At 43.3% G+C, this 24,319-nt stretch overlaps 1 protein-coding gene across 1 annotated transcript in view; it reads left to right on the forward strand.

The window, feature by feature from the left end:
- Positions 1-494: 494 nt before the first annotated feature.
- The window catches only part of Nphp3 (nephrocystin 3), a 38,748-nt gene continuing 14,923 nt past the window's right edge, over positions 495-24,319 (forward strand). The window contains 17 exon segments of the mRNA XM_028869907.2: positions 495-681; positions 684-919; positions 2,426-2,551; positions 3,460-3,610; positions 6,059-6,211; positions 8,648-8,781; positions 11,364-11,524; positions 12,407-12,563; positions 13,153-13,227; positions 14,733-14,906; positions 17,141-17,244; positions 17,658-17,772; positions 19,353-19,496; positions 19,944-20,041; positions 21,087-21,189; positions 21,926-22,008; positions 22,921-23,059. Of these exon segments, the coding sequence (XP_028725740.2) occupies positions 540-681; positions 684-919; positions 2,426-2,551; positions 3,460-3,610; positions 6,059-6,211; positions 8,648-8,781; positions 11,364-11,524; positions 12,407-12,563; positions 13,153-13,227; positions 14,733-14,906; positions 17,141-17,244; positions 17,658-17,772; positions 19,353-19,496; positions 19,944-20,041; positions 21,087-21,189; positions 21,926-22,008; positions 22,921-23,059 (2,295 nt within the window). The 5' untranslated portion in view covers positions 495-539.

Below are 24,319 nucleotides of genomic sequence, written 5' to 3' on the forward strand. Positions count from 1 at the left end.
GTCACGCCAGGACCCTCTCTCCGACTCTTGACTCTGCAATCCTGCCACATTACTCCCTACTTGCCGGGTCATGCCCCCCAAACCTGGCCCCACCCCTCCTCTAGGCCCCGTTCTTCTCACCGGACCACGCCTCCTCTCACTGCCACGTCCCACCCCTCTCCAGACTAGGTCTCCTCCTGTAGCCGCATCACGCCCTATTTGTTTGTTCACACCCCTTCACACCCCATTGCTCCGCCCCTTCCTGGACGCCCGCTCTTCGACACCACGCCCCCTCTCCTTGCCGCGCTCCGCCCCTCTCCTCTTCTCGCCAGGCCCCACTCACGAATGCTCGGCTACCTTCCTCAATGCTCGCCTCCCCTCCCCAGCCCTCCACCCTCCCCGCCCCACCAGCTCGGCCACGCCCCAAAGGCTAGGCCCCGCCCCTGCCTCCTGGTCACACCCCTCTCGCCGAGCTCCGCCCTGCTGGCCAGGCCCCGCCCTCCTTGCTCCACCTCCTCCCGGACCCAGCAAGCCAGCCGCCGCGGCGGGCCGTGGGCATCATGGGGACAGCCTCGTCGCTGGTGAGTCCCGCTGGCGGGGAGGTGATCGAGGACACGTACGGGGCAGGCGGCGGCGAGGCCTGCGAGATCCCGGTGGAGGTGAAGCCCAAGGCCCGCCTGCTGCGCAGCTCGTTCCGCAAGGGAGTGGAGCCGGGCCCGGGTCGCTGCCTCGCGCGGCGGGCGGCGGCGGGCTGCTGGGAGCCAGCTTCAAGTCCACCGGCTCGTCTGTGCCAGAGCTGGAGTACGCGGCAGCCGAGTTCGAGCGGCTCAAGAAGGAGTATGAGATCTTCCGGGTCAGCAAGAACCAGGAGTTGCTGTCCATGGGTCGCCGAGAGGCCAAGCTGGACACCGAGAACAAGCGGCTGCGGGCGGAGCTGCAGGTAATGCGGGACCGCCCATCCTGAGCGGAAAGCGCTGGGGAAACTGAGACCCGGGTTGCCACTCAGCCGCTTGGTGGCACCACCATCCTACACCAGCTACAAACCAAGTTGTTTTCCAAGTTGGACAGAAGCTGTTTCTCGTTTATGAGGAATCATTATTTGAGTCCAAACTAATTTCTTATCAGCATATCCCCCCTTTCAGTTTCCGGTTCATTCATTTAGACACCTTGACTCAATCAACCCACCTCCTGAAGCCGCAAATGCCACACTGTGGTGAAACTTCACACAACTCCTCCCAGTTTAACATATCTCCAAGACGGAGCTCTTGGCTCAGTTTTTTTGTGACGTCCTGCAGATCTGGGTTTTAATGATATGATAGGAATTTTTCTGGAAACCTCCTGATTTCACCGTTTTTTAAATGCTGTGGTTGAAAACCGTCCTTGAGATTACTCAGTTCCCTTAGTCCATTTGGTGAATCGACTCAACATTATTGTAGTGCTTTTCTAGGCCTTCTAACATATCGGCTTTAATTCCTTCAGATAGTACAAAATTTCTCAGAGCCAAAAGTCTGAAACTCTAAGCCAGGGGCTCGGAGCCTCTCTGATGGTCATTTGTTTATTCCTTTCTTTTCCGTGGGAGAACTCTCTGACAGCCCAAGAGCTCCAGGACCCATCGAAGGAGAAATTAGATAAACAGCACAGACTTATTTATGTAAAAGAAGGCTCCTTCCTTCTAGTCCGGCATCACTTCCATCAGGTTTTACAGAGCTATCAGCATATTATCTGGGAAGATGTTCCTACCAGCTCCCTGCTACCTCACTTTCTACTGGTTGTCCAATGCCCTTGCCCTTGCATTTCCCACGTCTGATTTCATGTGTGCACCACTGCCCACTGAGAGCCATGTGAGACAGCAGGTAGAAAGGGGCAAGATGAAGAAGCCAGCACAGAGAGGGCTGACAGACACACAGTCACAGATTACTGCTCAGCAATCCCAATTCCTTGCATAACCTGTTGTTCCTTTCTTGCCTGCATAGTCTTGAGAAAACTCCCACATTTATCTCAGTCAGCCATGTTGACATTTACTGGAGGCCAGCCATGGATCCAGCCTGAATGGCTGAGGGGACAGTAAAATGATTAATATATAATGCCAAGGAGCACAGAAACTTTCTTAGTTAATTATTCTTCAAGCTAAGCCTTACAAATTGCATTTCTTATTCTCTTACAAAGCCTGAGGCTTAGAAAAATTTGGGAACTGGTGCAGTATTTCAAAGAAAAAGTGTTAATTTCCATTAAAAGCTCATTTGCTGAAGAACCTGTTTAATAGGATTCAAACATGTTTGCATTTTTTCTATTTTACCTGGATAAAATGACAACATAGACCTGCTTGATAACTGATAAAATAGTGAGGAGAGTATTAAAAACCCTAACATGTGTAGCATATATATCAGAATTTAAAATGTGGATGAAAGTCTGTTTTTGTTAAGAAATAACAGGTGAATTATTCCAGGCACTTCAGAAAACTTATCAGAAGATACTTCGGGAAAAAGAGGGTGCATTGGAAGCAAAATACCAAGCCATGGAGAGAGCAGTTACATTTGAACATGACAGAGACAGAGTTAAAAGGCAATTCAAGGTAAGTTCCTTATATTTCTATCCCCCCTCCAAGTGTCACTGATTAAAAACTATTTTTTAAAAAGTTCATTTGAGCCAGATGTGGTGGCCCAAGCCTTTAATCCCAGCACTCAGGAGGCAGAGACAGACAGATCTCGATGAGTTCAAGGCCAGCCTGTTCTACATAATGAGAGCTTGTCTTGAAAAACACAACAGAAAAAAAAAAGTTCATCTGATATCATGATAAATAGAGATCAATTAAGTAACACACCTGAAGGTCCTGAGAGCTAGAGGAGAAAGCATTTCATGTTTTAGGTTAGCTGTTGTTTATTTGATGGAGAGATGTGAAAGTGAACGTTTTCGGTGAGATATTGAAAGATGAAAGGATGGATTTTTTTCATTTTTATTTTTAATTGTGTGTGTGTGTGTGTGTGTGTGTGTGTGTGTGTGTAGGCACACATGAATGCAGTGCCTGTGGAGGCTAGAGTTGTAGGATCCCTTGGAGCTGGCTGGAGTCACAGGTCAATGTGAGCTGCCCAACATGAATGCTAGGAATCAAAACTCAGGTTTTCTGCAAAAACAGTATGTATGTACTCTTCACCTCGGTAGCCTCTCTCCTACCTCTAAGACATGTTTCTTCATGAGATGAAGCGTTTGGAAATGTTTGGAGATATTCTGTTCAGTATTTGGTATGAGGGAAACAAATTTGTTAGATGTCACACAAGACACACGTCCATGCTGCTATACTTCCAGTGGGTTCAACTGTGAAATAATAAGAGAAAGGTATGGAGACATTATCTCAGAGGAGAGTGAGAACCAGATGAACATTGACTTTATTAATCAGTGGATCCCCCCCCCCCGAGAAAGTTGGTGACACAACTTTGTGATTATGGAAAAAAAGCCTCAAAATTAAATTCTATGTTTTAAAAGATTTTTAGGGAGACCAAAGAAAATGAGATACAGGACTTACTGAGGGCCAAGCGAGAGCTGGAAAGCAAACTCCAGAGGCTGCAGGCTCAGGGCATCCAAGTTTTTGACCCTGGGGAGTCTGATTCGGATGACAACTGTACGGATGTCACAGGTAAATGCATTTCATGTCACCTTACCCTCTCTGCAGAGCCGTAGTGATGCTCAGAAACTTTCATTCTCTGTGAGTAGGATTAGTGCCTGCGCTGCTCTTACAACTAGAAGAGACCTTCCAGTGTCTCTCTTAGCTGTTAGGATCTCCTGTCCTTGAAGTGTGTGATGTTGCAGGCTATGCTTCCTCTGGTCATCATTCTCTGCCAACCATCCTAGACCATGGTGTGCACATGCACGCTCTCTCTCCACACTCCTACCCCCACCCAAGGCACCCACTGCAGGTCACATCACATTTTCCCCAAAGGAAAGAAGAAAGGAGAGCATGTGAGTTTCTTTTCTTGTTGCTATGACAAAATGCCTGGCAACAGACTACTTAAAGAGGAAGGTCTTGTTCCCACTCACAGTTCAAGGGCCACAGTCCATTGCTGCAAGAATGTCCCAGCACCAAGAGCGTGAGGCAGCTGATCCCGTTGCATTCATAGTTAGGGAACCCAGAGCGATGAATCCTGCACTCAGCTTGCTTTCTCCTTTCCTGAAGTTTGGGACCCCCAGCCAGTAGGCATGGTCCAGCCCACATTTAGGGTAGGTCTTGCCACCTCATTTAACCCAGTCTAGACGATCCCTCTCAGATATGCCCAGAGGTTTGTCTCTTTAGTGATTCTAAATCCTGTCAATTAAGCAATCAAGATTAAGCATGCAGGCCTGTAAAGTGGCTCCAGGGTGTAGAGGCACTATCACTGGGGCCTGATGACCTGAGTTCTATGCCGGGGTCCCACAAGGTTGCAGGAGAGAACTGACTCCTGAAGCTGTCCTCTGACCTCTACACATGTACCATGACATGTGCATTCCTGCGTGCAGGCACACACACACACACACACACACGGGGGGGGGGGGGGGGGGGGAGATTTGAAAAACTATTTTTAAAAAAAACTATTAAAAAAAAAAACTATTTTAGCATCACAAGTAGACACCTTGCTTTTCCTGAAGGTACAACCTGAGATAGAGTCTCCTCTGCTCAAATGCCCCTGGCCAAAGCCAGCCCTAGCAAGATTGGAAAGTATAATCAATAGCCAGGCAGGCGTGTGTCCAACTTAAGTGTGAAGGGGTGGGGGTATGCATACTGGAATTATGTTCTCTGCAGATTATTTTCCATACAGTGATGGATTCTTTGCAACTTTGTGTAATATGTATTTCACTGTTTCCAATGTAGTTTTGTGAGTCACTCAAAAAGTTTCAGTTTTATATAAGCATATAAAACATTTTTTCTAGCAAGAAAGAAAAGCCTGAAATCACAGGATTGAAGACATGTTCCATGTTTCAAGAAAGTATTAATCAACTGTGATTAGTATGAGGTTAAAAAAAAAAAAGCTTTCTGTAGGTGTAAGGAGAAAATGTTGCAGTCCTCTTGTTTATAAGGGTGGTAGTATAGTCTTACAAAGGGATGTATTTGGGAGTACAGCAACTGGCAGTTCCTGCCTAATTTTCATTTTATTCCCATTGGTTGTGATCAGCATTTTGAGAAACAGATGCAATGATCCCAACTGGCCAAGAACAGCTGAGAAAGTGCCTCCTGCTGTCACATTAGACTTACTGATTGCTTCCATATTGGCTTGTTCAAATGTACAATGTATCAAGGCTACTGTAATTATCTTGGCAAATTAACAGAACCAGGTCAATGCTCCTTTCTTGGTCTTTCTCATTGGTACATTGATTTAAACCTGAAGGACACAAGCTATCAGTGCCCTGTTAACAGTCTACATTCAGAATCCCTTCACAAGCTCAGCATGGTGGCATACACCATTAATCTCAGCACTCAGGAGACAGAGGCAGGTCAATCTATGTGTGTTTGAAATCAGCCTGGTCTACGTAGTGGGTTCCAGGAATACATCTCGAGGGGGGGGGGGGGATCCCTTTCCATTTTAACTGATGTGTAAATGTCCAATTGCAAGTTGATTTTTAGAATTGTTTCTGGAATTTTTAAACCGCCTCTTTAATTTATTTCTTTTGTGTATATGTATGTGGGTATGCATGTGTGTGCATGTGGGTGGGGGTGCGTGTGTGGAGGTCTGAGGACAGCCTGTAAGAATCAGTTCTCTCCTTTGGCCAATTGCATTCCAGGCATTGGACTCAAGTCCTCAGGTTTGGTGGCAAGTGCCTTTGCGTCCTGAGCCACCTCACTGGCCCTAAACTGCCTCTTACTAAAATTCCTTTGTTTCTTTTTCTTTTCTTTTTTCCTATTTTAATCTTTTCTTTGAATTTGAGATAATAACCTGAATTGTGTTAACCAGAACGGCAGTGCTTTGCCAAAAGTCGAAAACCATTATTTGAATGCTTATTTTATTTATAAATAGAATATCTTGACATGAGAAACTCTATTTGACATATGTGGTGAGTTTTTAAATATTTAGTAACTTGGTTCTTCTGAAATTCCAATTCCTTGTTGCAACAGCTACTGGAACCCAATGTGAATACTGGCCCAGCAGAGCCTTGGGAAGTGAGCCGTCCATAGGCAGCATGATCCAGCTCCAGCAGTCCTTCCGAGGCCCTGAATTTGCCCACAGTTCTATAGATGTGGAAGGACCCTTCGCAAACATCAACCGAGGTAACTGGTCCCTTGCCTGATGGTTGTGACTGTTCATATTCTAGAATCTTGTGCACATAGCATTGGTGTTCTGGCACATTCCATTGGCAAGCCAGCATGCACAGAGGCTGCAACTGACCCATCGGAGGTTCCATACTTTTCCTCAGGATAACACTGTCCTCCTACCATCCTGGCCACCCCGGTTCTAGCAACTGTGCTATTCTCAGAATTCACAGGTGCTTTTGGTGAGCCACAGGGCTAGGATGTAGCTTAACTGAGAAGCAATACTTTTATATTGTGTTCTTGTCAGATATTTCTTAATATTATATGTCCCAAGGGCTCAGGAGAGAGAACTACTGACGGCGAGGACTATTTTTGGGAAATAGAATCTCAGCACACAGAGCTCTATAGTCTACTTGCTTTAATTCCTCTGGCATAACCACCTATTTACACAGCTTCAGTTCTGTTCTCGTGCCTAGCTTCTTTCTTACCTGGTTTCTCTCTATATTTATCTACTGCTCCCTCTAAGTTCTATCTTAATTCTCTCATCTTAATTCTGCCTTATCTAGGTCCTTTTCATCTTGTTCTTACCCAGCTAGTACTTCCCCATCTGACTCTTCCTCATCTTCCATCATGTCCACATGTTCTCTCTGGTCAAAATCCTCCTTATCCTTCCTTGTTCTCTATCTCTCTGTCCTCTCAAGTTCTTACCCATCTAGTTCTTCCATTTTCTTTTCTCTTCTCCGTCCTCCCATGCCCTGGGAGTCACGGTATACATACATACAGTAATCCCTTGGCAGTACAAAGCCAGGCTTCCAGGGTCAAACAGAGGGGTGATAAGAATCACATAGAGGGGCAATAACGATTAATTATCATTTGCAACCCAAAAGGGAAGTGACCAATGGGGAATGTGTAGCTAGAGTTTTCCTGCCTTGCCCACAGTCAGGACAAATCTCTGTCACCCGCCAGTCCCACAGCCGCTCAGACCCAACCAAGTAAACACAGAGACTTATATTGCTTACAAACTGTATGGCCATGGCAGGCTTCTTGCTAACTGTTCTTATAGCTTAAATTAATCCATTTTCATAAATCTATACCTTGCCATGTGGCTGGTGGCTTACCGGCATCTTCACATGCTGCGGGTCATGGCAGCGGCTGCAGTGTCTCTCCGCCTCAGCCTTCTGCTTCCCAGAACTCTCCTCTCTCTTTGTCCCACCTACTTCCTGCCTGGCCACTGGCCAATCAGTGTTTTATTTATTGACCAATCAGAGCAACAGATTTGACATACAGACCATCCCACAGCAGGAATGAATTAAATAAAGGCTAAATTTGGGTAATGTCTAAGAAGAGGGATCTTATGTGTTCGACTATAATCTTAAATGTGATTGGCAGAAAATGTTAAGAATCTATAAGTTGCTAGGTCAATGGGAGAAAATAAAACTGCCTTCTTTTTTCCTGTGGCTCCTATTCAAGTTATCTGCCATTTTTCTGCAGGGTGGGGGAAAGTGTGCTCAGTTGCTAGTCAACCTGTGTACTGCTAGATGCCTCTGGTGATAGTTAAAGGGAGATCTGGAACTAGAGGTAAGGTTTGGGAAAGGAGGAAGTTAAACTTAATTGGCACATCCATCAGGCCTTCTCAAACAGGCACCTGGATGATTAAGTCTGTTCTGAGAGAGAGTACAGAGGTATCTCTGATAAGGTACTTTCCTCCATCTGGGGATGGACCTGGCCGGATGCTGTTAATGACTGACGATAATTACAGGGAGGCTTGAACTGGGGTTCTGGCTGTTCATAGCTGTCAGCACAGAAGGTTTTCTAAATATTCCTTTAGTAGAGGGAAAATAGTGCCCAATAAATGATGGAAAAGCTACAATAGCACACAAGAAACTCATAGCAGGAAACGGCTGATAATCAAAAGCCAAATATCACCATGGCTCCTTGAGCCTCAGCCTGACCTCTGGAAGGCCCTTGGCTACTTCCAGGTATTAGCTTTGTCATAATCAGCTGAAATCCTACTTTGTATATTTTTGTGGCTTGCAGCAATATTTCATATTTTTTCCTTCCCACTAATAGCATAAAACTAGTTTTCATTTTACACCATTCTTAAACTCTCTTTTTTAGCCTCATTGGAGTTCAAGAATGAGAAGGAAAATGGCATCACCTTGGGAATGCGGGCTCCCTTCCAGTGGCTCACGAAAAATAGAACTGGAGCCACTACCCTGGGGATCCATTGTTCCCCAGGGGGGACCACTGGCATTCATTTCCTCAATCCCGGAGGAGAATATGAGGCTAGAAACTAATTACCTTCTAATAGGTTATTCTAGCTTTGTTAGTGTTAACACATGACAGCAGGTTCTAGTCTATGTCTGTTATTTTTTTTTTCACACTTACTTGGAATTACTTTGTCAGTTGTATTCTGATAAATTTTTCATCAATTTATGGAAATTTTACTTCCAGATGACTGGGACACTGCTGTGGCTGGCTTATTGCAGGTCACCCCCTTGTTCTCACACTCTCTGTGGAGTCACTCCGTCAGATGTTACCTCATCTACACAGATGAAACCCAGCCCGAAATGGAACTTTTCCTTAAGGTGAGACTATTCATACATTGTGTGTTCACTCCTTGAGACTACAAAGTCTGGGGCTGGAGAGATGGCTCAGCAGTTAAGAGCTCTGGCTGCTCTTCCAGAGGACCCGGGGTTGTTTCCAGTACCCACACAGAGACTCACAACTGGCTATAATTCTGGTTCCAGGGCATTGGATGCCCTCTTCTGGCCTCTGTGGGCACCAGGCATGCACATAGTGCACATACACACATGCAGGCGAACACCCACATGTATAAAATAAAAATAAATAAATATTTTAGAAAAAGAAAGAAAAGAAAATACAAGTTAGTAGCTGAGGTAGTGGCATATATCTGTAACCCGAGCACTCAGGAGACATAGACAGGAGGACTACAGTGAGTTGGAGGCTAGCCTGGACTATATGGTGAGATTCTATCTCAAAACAAAATACAAATTAATATTATATTCAGAATATAATTGCATTTAAACTAAGTAGCTCGATACCTATGAGATTATCCAGGAAACACTGGGCTTTGCTTATGATGCACTTTGGTTCAGTATTTGTGGTGTGAAGGCAGACATTGTGTGAAGGCTTCTAGTTTTTATTTAATTTACTAGTAAAACAAGGACAGGAGCAAAGACTTGAAGATGAAATTAAGATGTTGGAACTTTCTGGCTTTTTTTCCCCGTTTACATTTAATTTTATACTTAAAATATATCGTTAACATTCCAATATCTTAGTGGTACACTCCTTTAATCCCAGAACTCCAGAGGCAGAGGCAGGCAGATCTCTGTGAGTTCAAGGCCAGCCTGGTCTACAGAGTAAGTTCTAGGACAGCCAGAGATACAGAGAGAAACCCTGTCTCAAAGGAAAAAAAAAAGAAAGAAAAGATGCCATGTAAAAGTGCATATAGTTAAGAATTTATAGATATACATATATGGTTTATATAAATAAAAAATATAGTTAAGAATTAAGTATTAAAATGACCTTTTCATATTTCATTAGCTATTCTCTTCAAAGTTTGGGCCCTTCATTGGTCTTGTCTGATTCAATTGCTGTCCTTAAAGCTGTTTCAGATAATACCAAAGTTTAATCCTTATCATGACTTTGAACTTCTCAAGGCAACCCATGGAGTTATTCTAAAGTAAAATTAGGGCTCAGTGAGTTACTGCCTGTGGCCGTTTCTGGTTTGCTACCTGATTTCATATGGTCTAGAGCTAAGATTTGATTTTACATCTTAAATCAGTGGTTCTCAGCTTTCCTAATGCCACCATCCTTTAATACAGTTCATGTTGTGGGGACCCCCAACGATAAAATAAGTTTTGTTGCTACTTTATAACTGTAATTTTACTACTTTTATGAATCATGATATGAATATTTCTGGAGACAGGTTTGTCAAAGGGGTCTTGACCCACAGGTTGAGAACCAGTGTTTTGAATTATTGGAAAAAGGAAATATAAGAAGATTATTTTGTTACGTGAAAATTATATTAAATCCACACTTTAGTATCTATGAAAAAGTGTTTTTGGAACATCCCCAGGCTTGTATGCATGTGTGTGTGTGTGTGTGTGTGTGTGTGCGTGTGCGTGCGTGTGTGTGTGAGAGAGAGAGAGAGAGAGAGAGAGAGAGAGAGAGAGAGAGAGAGAGAGAGAGAGAGAAAGACTGCACTACCAAAGCAGTTAATTTGGGACAGAAACCAAATAGATTTAAAAGGTTCTTGCTAAAACAGATGAATTATTAAACATTATTAATTTTGAAAAATATTTGCCACCTGACCTTGTGTAGGAGAACTCTATCTCCACTGTCTCAAGTGCATTTTAAACACATCTGCATGCCCTAGGATAAACCTGCTTTAAATTCACGGTCTGCAGATTGTTAATAGATTTATTTAGTGTTCCTTTGTGATATCACTCAGCCTTGGTAAAATTGTAGAATATCTTAAAGCTCATAGCTTCCATCTAGTAGTTGGATATAAGTTACTACCAAAGACAAATGGGCTTCTACCTAATTGCTTACATAAAAATCATCATTATTTTATACTTTATCATAGACCAATATTTTTTCTTTAAGATTTTTACATTTTTTTATGCTCCTGGAAATGATATTGTACTTTTTATGCTAGGCAAGCCTACTGTCACTGAAGCTACATTCCCTAGCTCAAAGCACCATATTTCCCATGCACTCTCTCTCTCTCTCTCTCTCACACACACACACACACACACACACACAGATATATTTGGATCCTTTAAAACAAGAAAGCAAATGATTCATGATAAAAATAATAGCAAGAAATATCAAATCAAACTAACCTAATACTTTCTTCTATTGTTTAATTATGAAATAAATCATTTCCTGAGCTAGAAAATAGCCATGATGTTAAGCTGTTGTTTTTTGTTCTAGAGAGAAATTTACTTCTATTCTTCTATAGAATCTCAAGACAAGCTTTTCCCTTTCACTTGTAGCCCAATGTCGAACTTTTTTGCTGGGATTGTTACTAGAATACTTCTTATAGAGGCTTTTCTAAACATGTCTTTTAAGTAATAAGATTCTTTCTATCCCTCTCGTAGTTAAATATATCATATTTTTATATATTTTAATTTATTTTTAGGACCATTCACCTAAACTTAAAAGAATGTGCGAGGCAATGGGATATTTTTTCCATGCTGTTTATTTTCCAATAGATGTTGAAAATCAGTACCTCACTGTAAGAAAATGGGAACTCGAGAAGAGTTCTTTAGTTATTTTATTCCTTCACTCAACGTTACCAAGGTAAGCTGAAAAAAAAACTCTAATTTACCATTCATATTAGCTGTAAAGAGATCACTGCCAATGAACTTCAAAGATAAGTCCTACTTCTGTTCTCATAGTCAAAAAACAGTGTGTGAAACCTACTACATTTTATAACTCCTCACACTCAAATAAAAATGTAAGTTTTGTATCATTAGATGTATCAGCATCACTAATATAAAATTTGTTTGGGGCAGAAGTCGGCAACAGTGGCCCAGTATTAGCTTTTGTAAATAAAATTTTATTGGAACACAGTCACAGTCACTGATTTGTGTAAATTTTTTCAGTAGCTGCTTTCATACTATAACGGCAAAATGGAGTTTTTACAACAGAAATGCTATGTCCTCCACAGCCTAAAATGTTTATGGTCTGACTTTACAGCACAAAGCTGGAGGCTTCTCACTTCCGCCCACATTAAACCTTGTTGTTTTCTTTCTTTGGATACAATTTGAGAGACATAAAGTTTCAATGTGAATATAATTATGTTAATGAATCTTACCTGTTGGGGTTTTTTTAATCAATCAAATATAGATGGTGTAGATATAGATAATAGACAAAATGGGTTTTCTGGAATGTTAGCTATTCTGTCTAGCCTTGTTGTCTGACTGGATTTAAGCCTTGCAGGGCATTAGTTGTTTTGACTTTAACTGTGTGAGATCTCCAGTTCTACCACTTTCCCTACAGATCACAGACACACACACACACACACACACACACACACACACACACACACACTGAAAGCTTTTTTCCTCTGTAGCTGGGCCCTTGTCACTGTGGTAAAGCCCATTTGGGCACTTAGACTGGTCACTAAGTATCTGCTGCCACAGTGCAGTATAACCCAAGAGATGACAATTTCCAATCTAGTTTTCTACTGGAAGACTGTAAAGAAGCCTTTCTGCAAAACCCAGAAGGAAAACCACGATTAATCTACCATCGTTGGGAGGATGGGAAAGTCACTTCCGACTCTGTCCAGCAGTTCCTGGATCAAGTTTCTGACCTAAGCAAGACCAACAAAGCCAAGGTAAAACACCAAGATATGTCAGGGCGTGCGTGGCAGAGGTAAAGCCAGAGCCAGGGGCTGGATGAGCATGGGAAAGGAAGCCAGGTGTCCGGAGAGGAGACATAAAGGAGGGTGGCCCAATGAGGTCAGTCCTGAAAAACCTCAGAAACTGTTTTAAGGACCTGACCTTTTCCCTTGAAGTGGGGCTGGGGATGTCAAGTCCTGGTGTGGACCTCTGTCGATGATTTCCTTTTTTTTTTTTTTTTTTAGAATAATAGAGTAGTTCAGAGGTAGTGGGCAGTTTGAGATCTGGTGAGATGAGAGGCACAGGGGCTCCTAACCCTAGGGATAGAGTTGAGATGAGGCAGGCCCGGAAAGTATACATTGTTCACACTGAGCAAGCCTTTTAACTTGTCTGGGTTTCCTCTTCTGAACAGCAAGGTTACAATATAGTATCTTTCTTGTAAGGAGCTTGCTCGGATAGAAGAGTGAAAGTGTTAAAAGGCTTGCTGCTGCTCCTCTTCCTTCCCCCCCCCCCTCCCCTCCTCCACCTCCTGCCCATTGCAGCTGTTACTTTGTTTCCCTGTTACTATTGAGTCCTTTCCCCCAGATCATCGATCACTCAGGGGATCCGGCGGAGGGCGTGTATAAAACTTACATCGCTGTGGAAAAGATTATTAAACAGGTAAATATGCTTTTCTCTGTAAGCTTTCATCTAAAATAGCCGGATAGTATTTTTTTAGTAAAACATAGTAAATAATAGTAAAAAATAGTTAAATAAAAAAAAGTTTTTCAGACAAAACTACTTTTGTGTCATTTTTGAGATTATTACCCCAGGAGAGGCCATTGTTCTGTTGGGAGTTAGTCCTGGGGTGAGACCCTAGTATTGTCAGGATGTGCCTGGCAGAGCAGGCTGCCTTCAATGCTTGTTAGGTGTAAAATGTATCATAAACACGAAACTCCAGAGGAGGCATTTGAGGACAAATGTGCATTTTACTCCTCAGAGAGGCTTCTCATGTCCTTTGTGTGCTTGGGTTTTTTACATATTTGAGATTCCCCCCTACCTTGCTGTCCCTAACAGTAGAGAGGACACCCTTCAGGGGAATGAGAACAGATGCCATGGAGGATCTGGAGCTGGAAGTTTCTTTGAAATCACGTGTATTTTTTTTTTATTACATGTGCTTTTCATAGCCACTTGATATTGTGCCTGAGCTTATTCTTTACACACAAAAAAATAATTTCAGAATTAAATAATTTCAGCAAAAATACCAATAACTAATATCTAAAGACTGCAAACACCTTTATCTCCAAGTAAAATGAACATGGTAGGAAGATCTACATAGTGAGTTCCAGGACAGCCAAGGTTACACAGAAACCCTGTCTCAAAAAACAAAAACCATCCAAAAAAGACACCAAAAAAACACCCAAAAACCAAAAAGCCAAAAAAAAAAAAAAAAAAAAAAAAAAAAAAAAAAAGAAAGAAAGAAGAAAGAAAAAAAAGAAGAAACTCCATCTCAGTAATTCAATCTTATTCCATATTCCTTAGGCATTAGTGTAGTCTTTGAAATTATTCAGTGGTGGGGCTGAAGAGATAGCTCAGTCTGTAGAACACTTGCCTCACAAGCATGAGGACCTCAGTTGGAGTCCAAGCACACACTTAAAATGATGGTATGTGCTTGTAATCCCAGCACTAGGGAAATGGAGACCGGAGGATTCCCTTTGGCTCACTAGTTAGCCAGGTCAACACATTTGGTGAGCTCTTGCCGGTGAGAGACCCTGTCACAAAGGAGGAAAGTATTCACTCAAAGCTGTCTTTGTCTCTTGACTCCACACTTGTGCACGCGCACATACACACACACACATGCATGCACACACTTTTCTTTAAGTGATTCACTAGCCAGATATAATTACAACTATTACATTTTTTCAGAAAACAAATCCCATCAGACAAATAGCACTCTGATTTTATTTTTAGTTCAGATGAATTTTTTTCTTTATGTTTTAATGATTTCCTTTTAAACTAGGATTCTTATGGTTAGAAATTTATTCTTAGAAGCATTTATAATAACTCTTGTTCTTATAAGCCTAAGTGTGGACTTGCCCCTTCAGTAGCTAAGGCCCAGCATGCTGACCCCAGCTTCAAGGTCTCTGGATTTCATTTGCTTTCCTGTCCTTGTTCCTAATACTCAGGACATCCTCGGCCTTGAGAACACAGACGTGGAGGTAAAGGATGTGGGCAGTGAGGATTCCACTCCAGAAGAAGATGATTTCGGGGATGTTCTGTGGGACATACACGATGAGCAGGAGCAGATGGAAGCCTTTCAGCAGGCTTCGAACTCAGCCCATGAACTGGGATTTGAGAAAGTAAGCTTCTGAGACGGCGGTCCAATCAAGATCAGTTGCTGGGCTGGGAGATGGTACAATTGGGAAAGTTCTCACATAAGCATAATGACCCAAGTTCAGATCCCGAGCACTCATGTCAGAAGTCCAGAGTGGTGACTCACTTCTGGAACACAGTGTCAAGGGAGGACAGAGGCACAGGCAGAACTATGGAGCTCATTGGATGGTCAGCCTAGCTAATCAGTGAAGCTGGGCGCAAGGACAGACCCTGCCTCAAAAAATAAGGTGGGGTGTGATAGCAGAAGACACCAGATGTCAGCTTCTGGCCTCCACATGCAACTACACACACATCACACACATATACATGCACATACACACAATTAAAATAGTAATAAAAATAAGTTACAGCTTAAAGGTTGTCATATAAAAATTCTTTCACCTGAATATACTCAGGTTTGTGACTGTTTTACCTGCTCTCAAGGCTGGATGACCCATGTGGAGATGTGCTTAGATTTGTATCCTAGGAAGACTATGTGACATTGATATAAATTATAAACAATATTTCCATAGATGACAGATTCATCAGCCATGCACTCACCATGCTACCATCTGCAACTCGCCCAGATCGGGCTAGGATATGTGCTGTTAGCAAGGCCAGGCTGTCGGTGCTTCCTGTTGCAAGAATTAAAAGGCAGACGTTCAGAAAACAAACTCTGGTAGTTCATTCAGTAGGCAGCTCAGCCGTTCACTTTTGGTCTAATCAGCATTTATAAATATCTAAACAGATTAACAACCTGACATCTACTAAGAAACATATCCGAGTTAAAAAAATACTTAATAATATTACAAACTAACATACAAACCAGTTTTTAAGTTTGTATGACATTATGTATTGTGGCAAGCACCTTTAATGGGCTGAGCCATCTCAACTTGAGTCTACAGATGAATTTCTAAAGATTATCACAGAAGTTGACATGAGCAGATGCATTTCTATAGCTCTTAGAATTTAGGCTGTGCTTATTTCTTGATTCTGTCAAGACTCTGGTCACGCTCGTCTTGACCTTCTGATCTGCCAAAGGAGAGCAGCTAGTGCCCCTTCTCTCATAGGGCAATGTTGCAAACGTTAAGTCTGATGATGCCCCTAAAGTGGTTGTCTTAAGTGAGATACTGTCTAGAAGAAACTGAGGTCTGACACAATTTTCCCATGAGCACACATGGACCATGTAAATTTGAACCATGGTCCATATCTGAGGCTTTTTCTTTTGCCTCAAGAAGTCTCAACATGGGGACTGTAGATCTTTAAGTGGGTTTTCTGTAGAACCACGGACCAAGTTATCGGGATAGATAGGGTAATGAATCAACAAGGCCTCCCTCTGTTCCTTCAGATGCAAGACTGCTCTGAGACACTGGGGTTCCTTGGCCGTTGATTCATGTCTAGATACAAGCAGAACAAACTGAAACCAAGGATGGTTTCTTGCAGTTGGAGATTTTAATGCCATAAAGCCAGCCCAAAGCCCACCATAAGCTATTATGAATTTTAAGACATCATCAGCGATCAGATGTTGATAGACACAGCAACAGTAAGCTGGCTCTGGACACTCTGAAGTTTTGTGGCATTTTGCTTTTCTGAGCATAGCCTTCCAGGTCTGAGCTGGTTTTGCATGGCTTGGAAAGCTCTGGAAAGACAGGTTCTTGGATTTGCATGGAACTCAATTTCCTGAAGATCTCAGACAGCCTGTCTGAGCCTAGCTCTCTAGGGCAGCCTGGCAGACTGGGTAGGGGGGCAGACATAAGAAGCCCGAAGCCTGCTTTTGTCTGGACCCATTCTTAGTAAGCCCTAGAAACTGAGGCAGGCTCCAGAACTCCGTGTTCATTCTTCTGATGAGGAAATCTAGGGTTGCTGTCTGGGCCTGCACAGCCTTCTGGGGTACTTCCTGTGGTCGAGGGGCTCCAGTGTGACTTGATGTCCTCTCTCCAGCATTTCACCAAACATCTGAGCCTCGTAAAAGCCCACCACAATCCATGCTGTCCCTTACACTCTCAGTTACAGCGATGCTACATGGCCATTTCCGGCTTCAAGCGTCTGTGTACAGATCGGCGCCCATGCGTGTGCTGTTGTCCGGCAGCAAGATTGTTTCCTCACACACTTTTCTCTAGTGTTTCCAGAGGATGTACGGAAGTCGGGTGTCCTGGTTCAATTTTGTGTTCTCAGAGGCGTGTGTAATCTTACAATATAAATCCTTTTTCTGTGTTTCTAGTATTACCAGCGCCTGGATGATCTGGTGGTGGCACCAGCCCCAATCCCACCCCTCCTGGTTTCTGGAGGACCAGGTTCTGGAAAGTCCCTCCTTTTATCAAAGTGGTATGACACAATACAATTAAACCATTTTTTTTTTCACTGTCTTGTTTGTTTTGTTTTTTAGAGCTAGGGTCTCATGAAGCACAAATTGGTCTGGTTTCAACCTCACTGTGTAACTAAGGATGACCTTGGACTCCTGACCTTCCTGTATCCACCTCCTCTAACAGCATACTTTTAGTTAAAAGTGAATGCCTATTTTATTAACATTTTATGTTGATTAACATCATCTTATAATTAAAATGAGGCTATTAGTTTGAAAGGTTCTAAAATAGAGTGAAATCAATAATCTTTTTTGTTTTGATATGACTAATGTGACTAACCATGTAATTAAGGATACTGGGGCAATGTTTGATGTCTAGCTCTTTGTGTATTTGTTGTTGTAGACAGTTTATAAAAGTCCCATGTTTTTTCCTCAGGATTCGGCTACAGCAGAAGCATTTCCCTAACACGCTGATCCTGTCTCATTTTGTGGGGCGGCCCATGTCAACCAGCTCAGAGTCCTCCTTGATTATCAAGCGGCTGACTCTGAAGGTATGATACACATGTTCTGGAGCCATCTGGATGTTATGCAGATTCTGAAGGTCTTGGGACTCAGATAATCATAGTAAGCAGACTTTCAGGATTGTAGGTAGAACATCACTAATGTGAAATCCAAACTACTAAAATCTGAAACTTTTTGATAGTGTGGAGATTGAACACTGGACCTTGTACAGACAAGGCCAGCATTCTGCCACTAAGCTATGGCCTCAGCTAAAATCTGAAACTTTCTGAATATCAACATGACAATTTCTGTGGAAAATTCCATGTATGATCTGTGACGTGTCACCCTTAAAACACTGGCTCACTTTGGAAAGTTTAGAATTGCCTTCAGGCTACTTATAAAGGGTGTGTATGAAACATAAGTGAATTTCATATTTAGACTTCTGTTCCCAAGACCACTCATTACCATATGCAAATATTCCCCAGATACCCCAAATCTGAAACACTTGTGGTACCACACATCTTGCATGAGGAGTACTCAATCTATGACAGGTTATTTGGGTTTTGTGTAGGTTTAGAAAATATACTTGGGGCCGGGCGGTGGTGGCGCACACCTTTATTCCCAGCACTCGGGAGGCAGAGGCAGGCAGATCTCTGTGAGTTCGAGGCCAGCCTGGGCTACCAAGTGAGTTCCAGGAAAGGCGCAAAGCTACACAGAGAAACCCTGTCTCGAAAAACCAAAAAAAAGGGAAAAAAAATAAATAAATAAAATATACTTGCCCTGTCTCGAAAAACCAAAAAAAAAAAGAAAAGAAAAGAAAAGAAAATATACTTGGGTTGGGGGAGATGGTTCAGAGGTTAAGAGCACTTTTTGCTCTTACAGAGGACCCACCCAGATTTGGTTCCCAGGACCCACCTCGAAGCTCATAACTATCTGTAACTCCAGTTCCAGGGGATTTGACACTCTCCTCTGGCCTTTGCAGGCACTGCATGCACATAGTACACATATATACACATAAAACAAATCTTTGAAAAGCAGGTATGACTTGGAGGCTGAGAAGGCGGGCCAGCTGGCAAAGTGCTTACTGTGCAAGCCTAAAACCTGAGTTTGTACCCCCAGCATCCGCGCAGACACTCAGGCATGGCAGCGGGCATGTCTGTAACCGCAGCACTGGGGCAGACAGAGACGGGAGGATCCGCGGGACTTTCTGGCCACCAGCCTAGCCAGTCAGTGAGCTCCAGGTTCAGTGGGAGACCGTATCTGAAAAGATAAGGGAAAGAAGCAATTGAGGAAAACACCCAACGTCACCACCCTCTGGGCCCTCATATGCAGGCACACACAATTACATTCACACACACACACACACACACACACACACACACACACACACAAGCATACACACACGTACACTCACACATGCACACAAGCATGCACACACACACTCACACACACATACACACACACACACACACACACACACACACACACACAAGCATGCACACACTAGTACTTGATCCCACCACTATGGGGAGTCAGTGTTGATATACACAGTGAGGATGGGAAGGTCTCTGTGCCATCATGGAGTATGACTGATTTACTTTGCATGGGGTATCACCCTCTCACTCTGCAGCTGATGCAGCACTTTTGGGCTGTCTCTGCACTGACCCTGGATCCTGCTAAGCTGCTGGAAGAATTCCCACACTGGCTAGAGAAGCTCTCCGCTCGGCATCAGGGCAGCATCATCATCGTCATCGATTCCATAGATCAAGTTCAGGTTCTGCTCTCACTGTGCCTTCTATTAGTCTATCTCCTAGTAGACAGAGTACCAACAAAGACTACAGCAGGCATCCCAGTTCCATGCTGGGGGGAGGGAATGATGCTCTTCCATTTATTTCTACTTAATTTCTGGGGAAGAAGTGTCTGAATTAAAAATTATATATATACTGTATGCTCACAGCCAGTAGCAACAAGTAAATCTGCATGCTTAGCATAAAGTATTATTTTGAAATATTTTTAAAGCATGAACATTTCCTTAAATGTTCAGCATTCAAATTTGGTGATAACAGTGTTTTGCCAACCTGGGGTCAACCGTTCCCAAATCAGAGTTGTATCCTTAATAATAATCAGGAAAGTGTAATGAGGATTTTATCCTATTGGAGAACTACGGGGATTGTTCTGGAATGCTGTTATTACACGTTGACTTCTGCTGCATGTTCTTTAGCAAGTGGAGAAGCACATGAAGTGGCTGATAGACCCACTGCCGGTGAACGTCAGAGTTATTGTTTCTGTGAATGTGGAGACCTGCCCCACTGCATGGAGGTATGGCCCGTACCTCAGAATGAGAGCTGTTTCCCAGGCATACCAGGGAAGGCTCTTGATGTGCATCTGTGATTTTCCTGTAAATGGCAGTAAAGCTAAGGAGAGGTGCCATCTGTAGGATTGGGGCGGGGTTAGAGTGGGGGCGGGGGTTAGGGCTGGGGGCGGGGTTAGGGCTGGGAGGGGAAGGGAAACGAAGGAGATGGAAATGACTGAAGGTCGTCTGGACCAAGAAATGAAAGCTAATTGTGACTTCATGGGCTGAAAAAGGAGACACAGAATGGGCATGTTTGGGGGCGGGGAGAGCTATTAGCTTTGCTTTTTGGGAGAGTTTAGTTTGAATCCTAAATTGTTAATCCAAGTAATGACATCTAGTAGGCAGGTGAATTTGTGGGTGAGAAAAAATGCAGAGGAGGGGCGACCTGAGAATTACAGTCTAGGGACCTGTTATTCTAGAATGCAGGCTCACTTTGATTGACAGCCCTCAGAAAAGTGATATAAGGGTTGACTTCTGTGGCAGAATTAACCTATTTATTTTTTACTGGGGGGGAACCTTGTAAAAGTTCTTTCCTACAAGAAAGCCTCCCCGCCCCAGTCATGCCTCCTTAAGAAATGTGAATGCTGTGTGCACCCGCTGTATGTCAATGTGCATCTATAAGCATACATGTGTGCATGTTTGTGCTTTGTACATAAGCCTAAGATTTTTCCTATCCCCAGTCAGTTGCCCTGAAGATGCTGGGTACAGAGACCATCATGAACGTCTCCTGAGCACTAAGTGCCTGCATCTAGTTTAATGCAAGTCCTGAATGTAGAAGTAGAGGTGATTCCTCACTTAGCTAACATGTATGTAGCTTATGGCACTCTGCTTTGGTTATCAGTAGATGTAATGATAAACCTGAGAATGAATTACATAACAATTCCATAGGTTTATTTTATAAAGACGGCATAAAAATGACTCCTCTAATGGGTTCTAATGGGTGTCATGGTAGATTATGGTCTTTGTTGTATTGTTAGAAATGTGTTTTATTTTTTCTTCTTTAACCAAAAGGTTGTGGCCTACACTGCATCTGGATCCTTTAAGCCCCAAAGATGCAAAATCCATAATAATGGCAGAGTGCTGCTCTGTAGACATGACGTTGAGCAGAGAGCAGGTGAGCTTCCCCACTTCCGGTGCTTTCTCTAGTCTCTGCCAGAAGACTTAAAATTCAATATAGGAGCTCTGTTCTCGTGAGGAAATCTGGAGTTCAGTAATTATTTTGGTAATAATTCTTCCCTTTAAAACGAAGTGTGTGTGCTGTGCATGTGTATCCATGTGTATGCATGTGGAGGCTAGAGATTGGAGTCAGGTGCCATCCCCTGTTGCTCCCCATTTTATTTTTTTGACCTGGTGCTCAGCATTTGACTAAACTAGATAGCCAGCAAGCTCCAGGCCCCCGCCTGTCTCTTCCATCTCACCCTACCCCTATCCCACCTCCCATTGCTGGGGTTACCGGCACACACCACCACACCCAGCTTTTTAAATGTGGGTCCCTGGGGATCTGACCTCAGGTCCTCATGCTCATGCGGCAAGCTCTTTATCCACTGAGCCACCTCCCCACCCCACCCCCATTCTGTGTTTAATGACAGAAGAAGCAATACAGATATTTTGGCATTTAGGAAGAGTGCAGTGTTAAGTAGGTTTTCTACAAAATGAAAAGTGTCTTCATATTGGCTGCATCTTCCTTCTGCGGCTGCAAGTCCGGGGGTAGCCAGGCTCCCTCCTTTACACCTGTGACATTCAGTGATAGCAACAGTCTCCTTCCAATAGGACATCTGTGGCTTTCTCAGGAGGGATGACCCCGGGCTACTTTTCTTACTTTCGTTTCTTTTGTTTGGAAACTGGTGTAGGAGAAGAAGCTGGAACAGCATTGCCGCTCGGCCGCGACCTGCAACGCCCTCTACGTCACCCTTTTCAGCAAAATGATGGCGAGGTGAGCTGCCGGCCGCCTGCTTTGGTGTTCTGCTTGGTTCATCTTGTTCGTCTTGCTGCGGTCCACTTTCTCTGCAAAGGGAGGGTTGCTCAAAGTGGTCTCATTGCCTCGGATTTCTCCCCATTCTAATGGGACCCTCACGTGACTCACTGTTGAAGATGGAGTAATCAGGAGGGGTCTTTCACTGTCTCTGTTCTAAAGTCTACCCATAAATACTTACTTTCCATGTCAATCAGGAATCCACTTTTCATGAGCTCTGGATTGTTGGGCTCTGGTTTCCTTGTGTGTGTGTGTGTGTGTGAGTGTGTGTGTGTGTGTATCACCTATATTTACTCAGTTTATTTATTTTGCAGTATTTAAGCCTTATGCATGCTAGGTAAATGTCCTGCTTCTGAGACGGTGTCTCACTAAGTTGTGAGGCTGACCTTAAACTTATTCTATACCCTAAGCAAATCTTAAACTTGGGATGTTCCTGCCCCCTCCCCCACTCCCCGTACCGAGGGTTACAAGCCCTGGCTTTTTTGCTGAATTTCTTTAGTTTACTCTGGTGTTCTCAAGATCGTGGCTCCATACAATTTCAGCGTGCATGGCTATCAGTGCTTATTGTCATCCCATGTTGTGCTGCTAGGTGGCGTGCTGGAGGCCAAGAGCCAACCCTTACTCATTTTTATGTTCCACAGTGAAGACTAATTACTTGACATAACTTACCTCTCAACCCATGTTCATTGAAATGGATTAAACGGTATAATAAAATAAACCAAATGACTCCAGCAGCCCAGAAAACTATCGTTTCTCTGCATTTTTATTGAATTCCCATGATGGGTTGTAGTGCGACAATGTTTTTATGTGCCCCGGATTCTTCACAGATATTGGCAGTCTGTGTGAACTTCGGTCTGTTCTCAATTCCCACAGTGCCCGGAGAGCAGGCAACTTAGATGAAACCCTTCCTGAGTGCCTGCAGTGTCAAGATACGGTTTCATTATACAGACTCGCGCTCCGCTCCATCCGGGAGTCCGTGCCACGTGATGTGGATAAAGAGCTGATGACACAGGTGAAGGGCGGTGTACCCACCAGGGGGCAGCTGGGGGCCTCGTGTGTCCTCTGGGTGGAAGTCCGTCCGTCTGTTTTTGTTTAACTGTACCGTAAGCATAAGAGGAAGCTGGCTGGAGCCAGGGCTTGCTGCGCTGCATTCCTCCTGTGATCACTGAGATTTCTGTTGCCCTGGTTTCTTGTTTCTTGTCCTGTTTCTTGTGTTTTATAAGACAGGGTTGCTCTATAGCTCTGGCTGCCCTGGAGCCCAGGCTGGTCTCAAACTTGCAGCCATCCTCCTGGGCCAACCTTTCAAGTGCTGGGATTATAGGTTTGCACAGCCATGCTTGACTTTTACTCCTTTTTAAAACTGGGTTGTCTGTTTCTTACTGATCTGTACTTGTTTTTCTTTTAGGATTCATTTTAATTTTTTTTTAATTCTGTGTAAAGCTGTGTGCCTGTTGGGGTGTACATGTGAGTGCAGTTCCCCAGGAGGCCAGAAGAGGGCTCTGGATGCCTTAAAGCTGGAGTTACATGTGGTTGTGAGCCTCCTGGTGTGGGTGCTGGGAACTGAGCGTGGGTCCTCTGGAAGATCAGCAAGTGTTTTTAACCACTGAGCTCACTCCTGGTTTTCTGTTTCTTATTGTTCTGAAGTTCTTAGATTTTCATATTAAATACAAATTACATGTCTTTTTCCCTTGTGTCTTGTCACCTATGGTAGGATTTATTTAAAATTTCATTTTGGTAGAATCAAATTTACCAACAGTTCTGGCCTGCTGTGTTTTAAAACTCTTTAAATGTCCCCTGTGTGGTGTGTGTACATGTAGTTTCCTTCAAAAACATTTTATAGTCTCTGTGTGTACGTCTTTAATTCATGTGGGTTTATTTTAGCTAATGTGAAAGAAAAATATCTACTTTTCACTTAGCCTTTTGTTATGTGGCTATCTGATTGCTATTTTTATTAAGTAATATCTGTTCTCTTCTGACTTGGAATACTACCTGACAGATATGAAGCTCACGTGTAATTGTGGGTCTGTTTCTAGGCTTTTCTATTCAGTTTCGCTTTTTTTCCCCATACGATATATTGTCCTAGAACTTTAAGACAAACTTTGACAGTTTGTTGAGCAAGTTGTCTTTTTCTATTATTTTCGGTGATTTTCTTGACTAAGGGGCGTGTGTGAATGCACTTGCCAGTTTATACATATGTGGAGGTCAGAACTTGGCATCAGGATGTCTTCCTCAGTTGCTTCTCTACTTTGTTTCTTTGAGATGAAAAGTTTGG

The sequence above is a fragment of the Peromyscus leucopus genome, chromosome 7, assembly GCF_004664715.2.
Source record: "Peromyscus leucopus breed LL Stock chromosome 7, UCI_PerLeu_2.1, whole genome shotgun sequence".
NCBI lineage: Eukaryota > Metazoa > Chordata > Mammalia > Rodentia > Cricetidae > Peromyscus > Peromyscus leucopus.